The sequence below is a fragment of the Lissotriton vulgaris genome, chromosome 5 (assembly GCF_964263255.1).
Source record: "Lissotriton vulgaris chromosome 5, aLisVul1.2, whole genome shotgun sequence".
NCBI classification, from domain to species: Eukaryota; Metazoa; Chordata; class Amphibia; order Caudata; family Salamandridae; genus Lissotriton; species Lissotriton vulgaris.
Window position 1 is genome coordinate 225,667,824 of NC_141693.1, and position 13,099 is coordinate 225,680,922.

Genomic DNA, 13,099 nt, shown 5'->3' on the forward strand with positions numbered 1-13,099 from the left:
GTGGGGAATATTACATATTCTCAACATTTCTTGAAGCTTTCCAACTAACAGTAGAAATTTTAGGTTTACAGGTTTGCATCCATTTATTCCTTCATTAGGTGCATCCAAAATTGAACATAAAGTAATTCTTTCAAAGAGGCAGGAGTATCTCAACAGTCTTGGAGCTGCCTCCATCTCTGAGAAAACACATAGTTCTAGCTTGAATCTCACACCCTATTTTTTCCTGATGTTTTAAAAATAGCACATGTTTGGCAACACTTTTATGTTTGAAGTTGTCAAATACTGTCTTTGCAGCTAGTTTTCTTTTTCAGGCTGTGCACCCACAGAAAAAGCTAACTGCGACCAATGACCCCAAAGTTTGACATGAACTTCAATGATGGGGCCCTTAGTGCATCATTATCCACAAGCCTTAAGGATCTGAATAAGTACAAGATCCGAATCTAGTTCATAAAGTGTCATCCACACAAAAACAAGCACAGGTGACTAGCAAACCGCAGGGATTCCTGGAGTATATGGTTGTTACATATGGCAATGTGGTGACACCTCTAGTTGTTCATTAGGTATACGCCTTCTTATTCTATGCAGCTAGTATTCTTCATACCATTCCCTCATGGACACCATTTCTCCTCCACAACATGATAGGCCACTCATCAAGAACCACCCGGTATAACACCATATAGAAGCATTTGAGCCTAAACGTCAGAGAAGCACAAGCGAATCCTACTCCACTTTTGCTGTTGACTACTTGGTATTGTTTTCATTTAGACAGGTCAGCTTTTCATTTTCCCCAAGAGAGGGTCATGACTCTTAAGTTACAATCTGTACAGCCTCCATACTTAATTACAGGTTTTCAACACTACTTATCCCAGCCCTCATTATTACACTTAATAGTGGCTGGTAACACTAGGACGAGATCTAGAACAGAAGCAATTAATGAACAATCTGTAGCCAAATACCAGAAAGCATTTAACAATACAGTCATATATACATGTTTGGTGGTTAGGCAGAGATTTGCGAAGGCTCGCACAAACATGAGGCTAATGGTGGCACTGGTGAGCCTGGAGGGCTACAAGACCTGGGTGGAGAACTCACAAGTAAATCATGACTTGTGTCTACCACATTTGTTGTGCATGGTTCTACAATGCTGCACATTATTGGAATAATGTATCTCCTAGTGCACAAGTGCAGCAGAGTAAGGTTGAATTGGGTTTCTAGAGCACACCCAACCAGGTGCAGGTACACATATACCTATGTCTAGATTCACTGTGACTTGTGTTCATCAAGATAGACATCCCAGCCACACAAGCCACAGGCACTCGTTGGCCAAAGAGACATTCTGCTGTTTTGATATGTGCACCATCGGGTCATAAGAACATATCAATGTATACCTGGATGCCCCTTCAGTATTATTCATGAAGAACATAGGCCCGCATGCCAGGCAATGGCACTCTCTGGAACACAGAGCACTTGTACACATGGTAAGGTGCGATTCCCACATAAGCCCTGGATTCTAATTTAACACCACACCGATTGGCGGGAGAAGACGAAGAAGGCCTCTTCCAGGGCGCTATAGTTTAATCATTCGGGACCCCAGACTTCACGGGGGAGTTGGTACTGCCAATGCTACTGGAGTGCTTCAGTCTGTGAACCTGTGAATGTCATTGTGAAGCCGGTAGTGTGGATAGGACAACTCGCTGTGGTAAGGACAGCTGTGGTGGCATCGGCACTTCTCAACCCACATCATGGCTTTGCGGAAGGTCTCACCATCCTCACAACGGAAGCGGACATGTACAGTGCGGGTCTTGGCAGGGGTACAACAGCGGCCATCAGCGCATGAGCCGCAGAAGTGTGGCTTGTAGGTCCGCGTGCTCTGGCAGCCTGAAAAGGTGAACTTGACGGAGTGTTTCGATTTTCGGGTCCGGGTGCACTTCTTACCATGCTATAAAAACACAAAAACAAATGGTCAGCATCTTACTTGCTTTGTACAAACGATATATTGAAATTTAATATCTTAATATTAAAAATGAGTGACTGTGGAAAAAACAACAAATGAAAAGCAAATATTTTATTGTGCATTACAAAGCCACTTTAAGAGGCAATGCCAGCTCTTTCCCCAAATTCTCCATATGCGCCATTGTCAGCAAGAAAAGTTCTCCTCTCTAATCAGCCCCACTGGTGGGACAAATGGCTACCAGGAAAAAAGTGTGCTTTGTTAAGCATCTTTGAGGAGTAGGTGTGCTACATAACCAGATTGCAGCCAGATTGGCAGCAGATCTCTGGGAAATTGTCCTTTACTTTCCTGACTACACAGCAGCTTATAGATGTTTTGTTGAAAAATGTAAGGGTGGACCTGGCTTAAAAGGGCCCTGCTCCACAAGATGCATACCTGTGATCACGTTTAAAAAGGCACAAGCTTAAGCAAGGCCCACTGAAAAGAATGACACATCAAGAACAAGCATTGGAAATGTAATAGGTCTCGCAGCATTAGAGTTAGTGCTTTTAGAATTGTTTATGGGTTTTTTTGGTAAATGTTTAGCATTTTTGTTTCCTGTAGCCAATGCTAAAGAATTACAAATAAAAAAAGCCATAAACATTTCTAAAAGCTCTAACTGAAATGTTCTGAGACCTATTGCACTGTGTGAGGGTGAGGTGTTGAGGGTGAGTGAGGGTGAGCGTGAGGGTGAGTGAGGGTGAGGTGTTGAGGGTGAGGTGTTGAGGGTGAGTGAGAGGGTGAGTGAGAGTGAGAGTGAGAGTGAGGGTGAGAGTGAGGGTGAGAGTGAGAGTGAGGGTGAGGGTGAGTGAGGGTGAGTGAGGGTGAGGGTGAGTGAGGGTGAGGGTGAGTGAGGGTGAGGGTGAGTGAGGGTGAGGGTGAGGGTGAGTGAGGGTGAGGCGTTGAGGGTGAGGTGTTGAGGGTGAGGTGTTGAGGGTGAGTGAGAGTGAGGGTGAGTGAGAGTGAGGGTGAGGGTGAGGGTGAGAGTGAGGGTGAGTGAGGGTGAGTGAGAGTGAGAGTGAGGGTGAGGGTGAGAGTGAGGGTGAGAGTGAGTGAGGGTGAGGGTAAGACCAGGGCCACTGGAATTATGCGGCAGGGCTAAGTAAATGATGTGGCAAGAGAAGGCGAAATCCCATCAACTCACCACAACTCAAACAGACTAAGTATGAAGATAGATTGATAAGCACAAGACCTCAAACATCCATACAGTCACATATCACAGCCTAATTAAAAACACGAAACACCACACACACATCTACGGAGGATAACCGACTAAAACACAGATACCTGAAAACAAACACTCTCGAAGATACACAATTATACATAAACGCACACACAAAAAGTTAGGCAGGGAATCATACTTATGGGCACATAGTTGGACACAGGCGTATGTATACACATGGAGATGCACCCACATGGGTGCCACAACAAAGACAGTTGGGTACACAGCTATCCTATTAAAATTGCTTTAATTCCGACGTTAAAAAAACGTGCCACCACAGATTTTAGCAGGCTAGTCACGTTGCCAACAGCTGTACAGAGATGTACACACACTGTTACACAGCACACATGCACGCCGACTAACAACGCTCTCTGTAACCTGTCGTGTAGCAGGCGACCCCCACCACTCACTCACACACGCACCCTGCCCGTGAACCACCAGATTGATACGACAATTTGCTTTTCCAAACTGCTTAGGGTTGGGCCCGGGAGGGGCCAGCTGATGCAACACGGTGCATTACAGCACCTCTCTCTGAGGGCAGATTATATCAAAGGTGATTACTGACTCAGGATAGTTTCCTCCGGTCTAGTGTCTCCCTCTTGCAATTACTTGTTTTCTGATTTCTCCTCCAGTCTATCCCTGGCGCCGGGAAACCCACTGCGGGTAGCTGCGCGCAATATAAGTTCAATAAAATAAATAAAATAAATAAATTACCAGCCAGAGACAGGTGGGGGGCAGGAGGGGTAGGGAGGGGCAGCCAGATAAGGAGAGGTGTTTGTGTGCGTCGGAGGAAGAAAGAGGCAATACAGCAAGGTGGGGCTGACAGGGCCGATAAAAAAGAAATAAATAATCAAAAGCGGGGCAGCGGTGACAAGCACAGTATCTCAGGCCAGGCGAAGGGGGCTAGGGGACAGCAGTCAGGGTTCACGTGCATCGGAGGGGCGCCGAGCTTTTCCCAATCCATAACGTGTTCACCTCAAAGGAGCGATATTTACTGTAACCTTTGGAGAGCGGCTTCGCCCCCTCCTACCTCATACACGCAAACACCTTTTTGTGGGGGGGGGGGTGTTCTCATAGACCAGTGGAAGGCAAGAGAGCAGAAGAGAAATATGATAGGAGCAAGGGCGAGGAGAGAGGGAAGGACATATTGGAAAGAAGAGGAGAAAGACAGGGGACGAAGTAAAGGTGGTGAGACGTAGGAGGGAGAATGAGAGAATGGTTGAAGTATGTCTGGGGATAGAGAAAAGAGGGGAATACGAAAGAATGGATGGAATAGGGGGGGAGATGGGGCAGTGCGAAGGAGAGAATGTAGAAAGGGACAAGGGATTGGGGGGGGGAGAAAAATGCGGCAATACGAACATTAACTTTATCCATCTAGCGCCTCAAACCGCAGTGTTGTTCCCTTTAAGTGAATAAAAAAAACGGGGGTAAGGAGAGAACACGTGAAAGTACCAGACATAAGGAGGCAGAAGCTAGAGAGGGGGGAGAGGCTATGGCTGGAAAACGAGAGCGGAAAGGCGGGCGGGGAGCGCGAATTGTCGAAGGAAAGTCAAAGAGAGTGGGTGAAAAGGACGGGGGTGCGAAGGGAGGCTGAGAGAGGGGGGAGAGGCTATGGCTGGAAAACGAGAGCGGAAAGGCGGGCGGGGAGCGCGAATTGTCGAAGGAAAGTCAAAGAGAGTGGGTGAAAAGGACGGGGGTGCGAAGGGAGGCTGCGCGGAGGAAGGAGGGAAGCAGAGACGGGGAGAAAGAGAGAAGAAAGCTGAACAGGGAGGGTTTAGAAAACTAGACTTTAAACGGCGAGCGGGCGGGCAGAGAGAGTGAGGGGGCGGAGCGGGGGTGTGGGAGGAGTGCGGCTGGCTGCCTGATAGAGTGGAGAGCGGGCGGGCAGAGAGAGTGAGGGGGCGGAGCGGGGGTGTGGGAGGAGTGCGGGAACAGACGGGAGGGGAGGGGAGGAGAGTAGGAGGAGGAGTAGGGGAGGCACGGCCTAGCGGCCGTGCAATCAAGAAGTGAGGGGGCGGGAGAGTAGGCAAGGCAGGCGGCTGGGGCCATGTGCACGCGCTTTTAAGCTCAATGCGCATGCGCATTGAGCTTAAAAGTCACGGGCACTGCAAGGAATCGCCACGATTCCTTGCAAGTTAGATAAAGAGTCGATGAGCCCCCATAGTCTCGCTTGCTCGATGCGCATGCGCATCGACAGGCGAGACCTAAAAAAGAGCTACTGTCTGATGTGACAGACATGCCTGGTCAAGGTGACTTTGAAGTTCCTGAAGGTATGATTAAATATGTTTGGCTTCGTTGACAATGGTAAATTTGTTTGTAAACATAAGTTTAAGAAGCAATTTATCTCTCATACACCAACCAAGATTTCACAAAGGGATTCCAGGCACAAGTAAATGGCTTTACACGCAGAGCTACCTCTGCCTCGAGTATGGAAAAGCCCCACTTAAGAAGGTGCTAAAAGGCGTGGTATGCCTTGCATGTTTCGGAGTTCCAACAAACATGTACATTTGTGGGCATTCCCACACTGGTCCCTTTCAAGCCTGGAAATGATAGAAGATACTCGAGGTAACAGATGGAGAATTTCCGCTTCAGGGAAACGAAGAGGAACGGATCACCCACAGATTTGCTGCGGTGCACCAGAAACATAAACAGGTTTTCCCCGCCAGCATATTTTAAAACTGCTGGATTGACACAAAAGGATTTATTGCCTCTGCCTGGAGTTATCTATCCACTATGAAGAACTCCACACAGAAGGAATAGGAGCTTGATGTTCCCTCAATAAGGCCAGGAACCAGTGCGTGGAGCATCTTTCCACTTGTACGTCTGGGAATGTGTGCAGATTTTATGTCAAGACTGGAGGCTTGAAAGTGCACGAAAGCGATGCAGAATAAGGCTTTATCTTTATTAATAATATGACTTCCCACCATTAACACCGAGAGAAAAACCTGCATTTAAAAGAGGAAATGTACACTCAGGCAGACAGAAATCTTTGCCCATACTTCTCATTTTCGTCAGAACTACCAGTCATTTTTCTAGTATTTTATGAATGGAAGTAGGCTTGTTGTGCTTTTGATGTAGGATAGAGAACATTGGAGGACTTCCAAATACAGCAGGTCGTTCAGGGTCCAATTTGTAAAACTAGTTTTATCAGTGGGTTTGAGAGTCATGACTAACATGTCTGGTTACTCAGAAAATAGAGACCGGTATAATGTAGGGATACATTATGCAAACACGATGAACTTTGACTCGGATTTTAGGACAATCAATTATCTATTTATTGAATCACTTAGTTACATAAGCCTGTCTGTGCATCTGTTAACTTTCCATCATCCTGTTTGTTTGCCTCTCCCCTGCACCCTGTGTCTGCTGTACATCAGCAAAGCCTGTGTCCTGCTGATTCCAGGAGTATACAGGCTGGGTGCGGGGCATGGACAGGGACCTAGTTATTGATCAGATGACAAATATATTTGTGTATTGAAAAGCATAGACATGCCTCAAAACGTCAGTGAAGGGGCATTTGGTTTATGGTGCATAACTATTGAAGTTTATTCTTTAGGTTTTGTATTATTGACCTTTTTAACCACTAGCAACTCCATTTTTTTTTAAAAGAAGGGTACCCTTTCTTCGAATCTTTATAGAGAAGTTAAACCTTCAGATTTTCATATCTTAAGTAAAGGCATCCAGGTTCTGAGTCGTATTTGGGGGAGTCCAGGTTCTGAGTCGTATTTGGGGGAGTCCAGGTTCTGGGTCGTATTTTTCTGTTGTTACCATCATTATTATTTTACATCTATCCAAAATAGAGTTTATTGAGGACTACAGACATCAATTAGTGGTAGCCAAGGGTGGGAAGTGGTACCACTGGCTTTCTCTTGATAGATATAGCACTGCCCTCTGTACTAGATCTCATAGGTTATTAAGGCAATGAAAGGAGTCATGCTTTAAAAGCTGTCTTTACTTTCTGAGTTGCTGTTTGCCCTCACTCTATATTCTAGCAGCCAGCAGTTTGCTGTTGATGGATAAAGATGAGAGGAACAGGTCAACCCTATGATATCAGAGATTAAAAGGCACATGATCATTGTCATCTAAGGAATTTTCAGGCCCCAGGGAAGACATATTTTAAGGCCTGTTCATAATAATTTTGAATGTTATTACCCATTTTCTGACAATTGAAGCCTATACATGGTGTCAAAAAAAACTTTCAGAAACGGTTCACAAAAACATGTTTTAGACCATTCTTTCCACCACTCCCCCCCCTTCCCCTCCCCCCTCGAAAAGAAAAATCCTTAGTATACTACTGGGCAAAGAGAGACAAATTCAGAAGGAGAGGGAGAGGAGAGAGAGGTTGCGATACGGAAACATACAGAGGTGGGCTAGATAGAACGAATGTTTATTTTCCCAGGGAGACTTTTGCAAGCTGCGGTCTCTAGGCAATTGACCACATTGCTCATGCCTTAAAACGTCTCTGCACATGATGTCATTTCTGATATCCGTGGCTTTTTGGGGATTGTTTGTCAAGTCTGGTTCCAAAGAGTGCTGCCGATTCACTTTCTTCCTTTTAATTTTTGGGAGATTCTCAAATACAGACTAACGGTGGTGAGTGGGAGAGAAATGACTTCTGTAACAACTACTTAAAGAGGAGTGTAAATTGACCTATAAGGAATAAACACGTTTCGGTAACAATCAGAGAATCTTCATTTGCGGAGCAGAAGAATGGTAATCAAATGGTGCACTTATAACTGTCCTTTACCTTTGGTTTAGCGGGCAGAGGGGTGTCGCAAGGTCGTATCTGGCAGAGCCGCATCTCCTTCATCAGCTTGCACAGAGGGTTGTCGTTGGTGATGCGGGTTGAGAAGCCCATGTCACACGTCTTTGAGCATGGCGACCATTCCGTGGTCTGGACCGCACACCTAGATTTGCTCGATCTGGAATGTGGCATCAAACCTGTCCAGGGCGAGAAAGAAAATCTTATTATGACACAAGAATTAAAACTAGTATTAACTCCTACTTAGCAGTCGCGGCTGGTGACATTTGAAAGTGGCGGGGCGTGATGACAGCTGTCGCAGCTTTACAGGGCTCTGTGGTAACACTCATCAGAGAGTCTGCACACCCGACAATGTCTAACCCTCTGCATAACGCCCTAATCCACACCTGGCCACCGACACCTCTCTCTCTCTCCACAGACTGTCGAAGGGACACGGAGGGAAAGTGAGCATCAAAGGGCACTAGGGCAGGAAACGGAGAGGGGCCTCCCGCTTCATGTGAAAAGGTCGGAAGACATTTCAATACATAATAAAACAGTCATAAGTCAAATAGTCAAGAAACTTTACTACTTACCTTAACTTTCCGGCTTCCCGCCTCCAAGTCCGCTCCGACTCCCGCCGCCGTTCAGTTCTTGAATTCGGAATCGTCATCATGACTCATCAGACTCGTCATGCAGGAAGCCAGGCAGCCTCCCTCCCCTCTGGCTCCACCACAGCACAGCGCTGCAATTGGTTCGGCCGGCTTCCCTAACACCACGTGATTTCTCTGTATGCTGCAGCATACAGAGAACAGGGAGAGTGGGAGGGGTTACCCGAGGGCAGGGGGGAGCGGCTTTCCCCGCTGTTATGAATACAGTTAATACTGTCTGTTTGGACAGCCTCTCAGGCTGTCAAACAGACTGTATTTACAACAGTGAGGAAAACCACTCCCCCCTTCCCTCGAGTAACCCCTCCCACTGTCTCGAGCAGGAACTCGAACTTATCCTTTCTCGCCGTGCGAGAAGGCAGAAACAAATGGTAGTTCTCTACTATTTGTTTCTGCCTTCTCGCACGGTGAGAAAGTAGTGGGGCGGCGCCCAAACGCCCCCATGGAGGATCCGCCTCTGCTACTTAGCATGTCAATAACACTGCACAGACGTGCAATATGGCGGTGTAGACTAGATGTTTTAGAAAACACAACTTGCCTATCCACGAAAAACAAATTAAACTCTTCTGCTTGTCCTTCAGGGTGTGCTATGCTACCAGGAAACAGTCACTATTAGTGTGCAATTGAATGTATGAGGGTGTTTGAACCTGGTCTAAAATTTATGATGAAGCTGTCAATTCTAACAAACTCAATCATCTCTTTCTGCTTAATAGGGATCACTGCTATTATTAAAACTCTAACGTATGGCATGGTTTAGCAACTTCAGAAGGATGAAGTGTTGAGTCTCCTGTCCTGTAATACAAACCTCTGAATCTGCCGGTTACTTCCTCACAGTCAGTGGAGTAGCTAGGTCAGGGGGTACCCAGTGCAGAACATTTCTTATTACCCCCAGTTTGACAAAATAGCAAAAATATGTGTTTAAAAAAATTGCCATTTTATCACCCCTATTAGTGATGACACCCGGGGCGGCCGGCACCCACTGCACCCCCTTCCTACACCACTGTTCACATTTCTTTGCAGCAGACGCTGAAGCCACTGAGCTACATTATCTTTAGTCCTCAGAAAATAGCACTATTTATATTACTTTGACTGAAAGAATATATAAGCACCTCCACCCTTTTTACGGAGAGTTCCAACAGTCCATCAAAACTTTCATTTATTAAATTTGCCAATCCTCTGACGTCTGATATCTGTGGCTGCCTTTATTATTTCTCCAAGGTCTCCCTCCTCAAATGAATAAAAAAAATACACTAATAAAATCCTTCCCTGTAGCTTATTTTTGAACTAATTTTGCGGCATCCTCCTTTTATTGGGTCTTTGTGTAAATATTGCCATAGTATGGAAGAGTTTCCTATCAAGAATAGGCAATCAGGGACTCCAGAGTGTGATTCTAGTGCTAAAACTGACGCATCCAGTATTTGCATGCTAATAGAGCTATGGGGAGATTCTGAGCTGAGCACCAATAGCTGCAGAGACATTAAATGAGGATCTACTGCTGAACGAACGACAGGTACATGATGCAATAGAAGCTAATCACAAAAAAGCCAATCAAAAAGAAGATGGCAACTTATAAGTACAACCACTAAATCTTCAAGCATGAATTCTAGACCCTTCCTAAACAGCCATTCTTGTCACATAACATCCTCATTAACACATGGAGCCCTCAAAGTTGTTTTTTTTTTTAATGAAATTAAAGCTTTGTAAACTTCTTGATTTCACCATTCGAGGAGAACCAAAGTTCTCCTTCACCAGCCAGAGGTTTTTCTATGATTTCGTAGCAACTTTCACCACATTGTGAGATAATATCCACTCTAATCAAATCCAGCCCAAAAATTGAAAATATATGTAGACGCTTTGTCTGCAAATGCACCTTTTGCAGAGTTTTTCTGTGCACACCTTTAAGAATTTCTCGCTGCAAATTTACAGCTTGCGGCATAATTTCTGGCATATGCTCGAATTTCCGCACAAATGTAAGCATACAGAACTGAAAGTTAGCAAGAAGAAAATCTAAACCACTTCGCACCTCCCAATAAAAGCAGAGCCGTATCCGTAACTATATTGCATATTAAGGAATGCGAGACAGTGACACCTGAGCACACATGAGAGCTTTGCGCCTTACCTGGTCCTTGTTTGACACCGCCGCGCACTGGGCTCATGATCTCGTTGCTGGAGACCAGGTCGTGGTCACTCTCCTCCCTTGCCTCTTCAGAGGACCTCCGGGTGTCGTCTGGGTCGCCGGTAGTGTCACCAGAGTCTTCTGGGATGTGGTTACTGTCGCACATCCACTCCTCGCAGCACTGGCCAGGTACCTTCACCAGCCGGGGGTTAATGCAGTCGCTGCTGGGCAGCGCCATCTCTTTGGGACAGAGGGGCATGCAGCCCACCACCCCATCAATGCAGGTGCACTGGTGCTTGCAATGGGGCTGGAAGTTCTCCCCATTCTGGTAAAGCTGCCCAAAGAACTCGCACGGCCTGCCTTCAGACTTTGCTGTGAACGACAGAAAAGCGAACAATCAACCAGACTGGAACAGATCAACGTGAACGAGCAATTCACAGACATTTCCACTTTAGGGCAAAAATGTCCATGTACAAAAATAGCCGGAATACATTGTTCCTGTAATAAAATGCTTTAGCAAATCCAATAGACCTGCTTTGCATTCAGAGCCCTGCCTAAAACTTTTTTTAAACCTGCTTCTGTGAATAAACACAACAAAAACGATTGCTTTGGGAACATAATGCATCTATGAGATAACGAATTTCATGCGTGATTAAACAAAGTACTTTTGAGATGTAAAATAGTCCCTAATGCATTGCAACAAAAGCATTCCACAGTGGTGGGAATGATAAATGGCCAGTAGCATGAAGTGAGAGGGAAACACTTCTCTGGGCAGAGCAAAGGGCCACTATATACGCTTTAAAGAAAGGTTACCAAAAGGTCACACTCATGTGCTATCGGGTCAGACCTTAAAATAACAGTGTTTATTTCCAATCAGTCCCATTACAGGCTGCTAACACTATTGCATATAACAATTTCAGCTACAAGTAAAAGCCAGCCAACCATTTTTCTGAAATAATAACAGGACCAGACAGAATTTCACACTACACTTTTTATGTGAAATTCTCAAAATTACACCCTTTGGTGTAATTACATGCTGTTTGCAGTAAATAAGGCGTGAAAACAACAGAACATGCACAGCTTTTTTGCACTTTTTTTTAACATGAAACGTCTATTTACCTCAAAAAGTGACACAAGGATGAATTTTATTCAAAAAGTATGCAAATTTGACACACCCCAAGTTCTCAATTTGATCACAGGAAATTCTAGCTTGGCTCTCAGTCCCCTCAGTGAAAAACATATATTTTTCATATTAACCCATCTATGATTCGGTATGTTGTTCACCAATTTACCCTCATGAATACCCTCCCAGAATTAGTTTGAAGATGTATTTCCAGAAATTATGCAAATTACATCAGCATATTTTACATTTTACTCACACCTGCTGAGACCCCAGAGGTGAAAAAAATCCCGGGGAGTCGCTTTTTACCCATTCTTTAATTTTAGGTTATGCATGCTTCCCCACAAATCATCTGCCCCTGCCCACAGGCAGAGGAGTATGGGCAAGCCATACATAACATTATCCCAACAACTCCTCCCAAAGATCAAAAAAATAATACCTGGCCTCCTGCCACCCACCTTCATCATATTTACACACATTATACCGAAACTGAATAAAGCAATCACTGCTTTTCTGCCATTCAACCCCCTCCATTCACACTGGGCTGGATGTACAACCCGTATTTGCATGGGCAAACGGGTTTGCGAACCTGTTTGCACTTGCAAAAACCTCTGGGGCTGTGTACATTGCCTATTTATCGAGGCACTATTTTTTTGCGACTCGCTAAATAGGTTTGCGACTCGCTGTTTGGAAGGGACGTTCCCTTCCAAATATCGAGTCTCAAAACCATGTACAAATGTTTTGTGACTGCAATTGCGGTCGCAAAACACTTGCAATTACCACCTACTTCAAGTATTTATTTTATTTTTATTTGGAGTGTTTTGTATAGGGCGAACAAGACCCTTGTGGGTATCAGAGCGCTTTACAAGGCAGATATAGGTGGTAGACATAGGCGTAAAATACTGTGAGTTAGATAAATACATAAATGGTATCAAATATAAATAAGCACATATATAGACCCAGGGACCACTGCCTGCCGTTAAAAAAATTAAACAAAAACATTTCATTTTTCTTTTTTAAAATGCAGCCCGTTTTCCTTAAAGGAAAACGGGCTGCATTTTAAAAAAGAAAAATTAAATGCTTTTGTTTCATTTTTTAACGGCAGGCAGTGGTCCCTGGGTCTATATATGTGCTTATTTATATTTGATACCATTTATGTATTTATCTAACTCACAGTATTTTACGCATTTTTAAAAAAAACTGCTTTATTTAAAAGCAGTCCCAGACATGGTGGTCTGCTGAGCC

At 44.8% G+C, this 13,099-nt stretch overlaps 1 protein-coding gene across 1 annotated transcript in view; it reads right to left on the reverse strand.

Annotated features, from left to right (window-relative positions):
• Window positions 1-1,472: 1,472 nt before the first annotated feature.
• LOC147710547 (CCN family member 1-like) overlaps window positions 1,473-13,099 on the reverse strand; it is a 30,778-nt gene continuing 19,151 nt past the window's right edge. The window contains exons 3-5 of the mRNA XM_086921209.1: window positions 10,738-11,106; window positions 7,960-8,153; window positions 1,473-1,939 (exon numbers count right to left, since the gene is read on the reverse strand). Of these exons, the coding sequence (XP_086777335.1) occupies window positions 1,637-1,939; window positions 7,960-8,153; window positions 10,738-11,106 (866 nt within the window). The 3' untranslated portion in view covers window positions 1,473-1,636. The remainder of the gene's footprint in view (window positions 1,940-7,959; window positions 8,154-10,737; window positions 11,107-13,099) is intronic.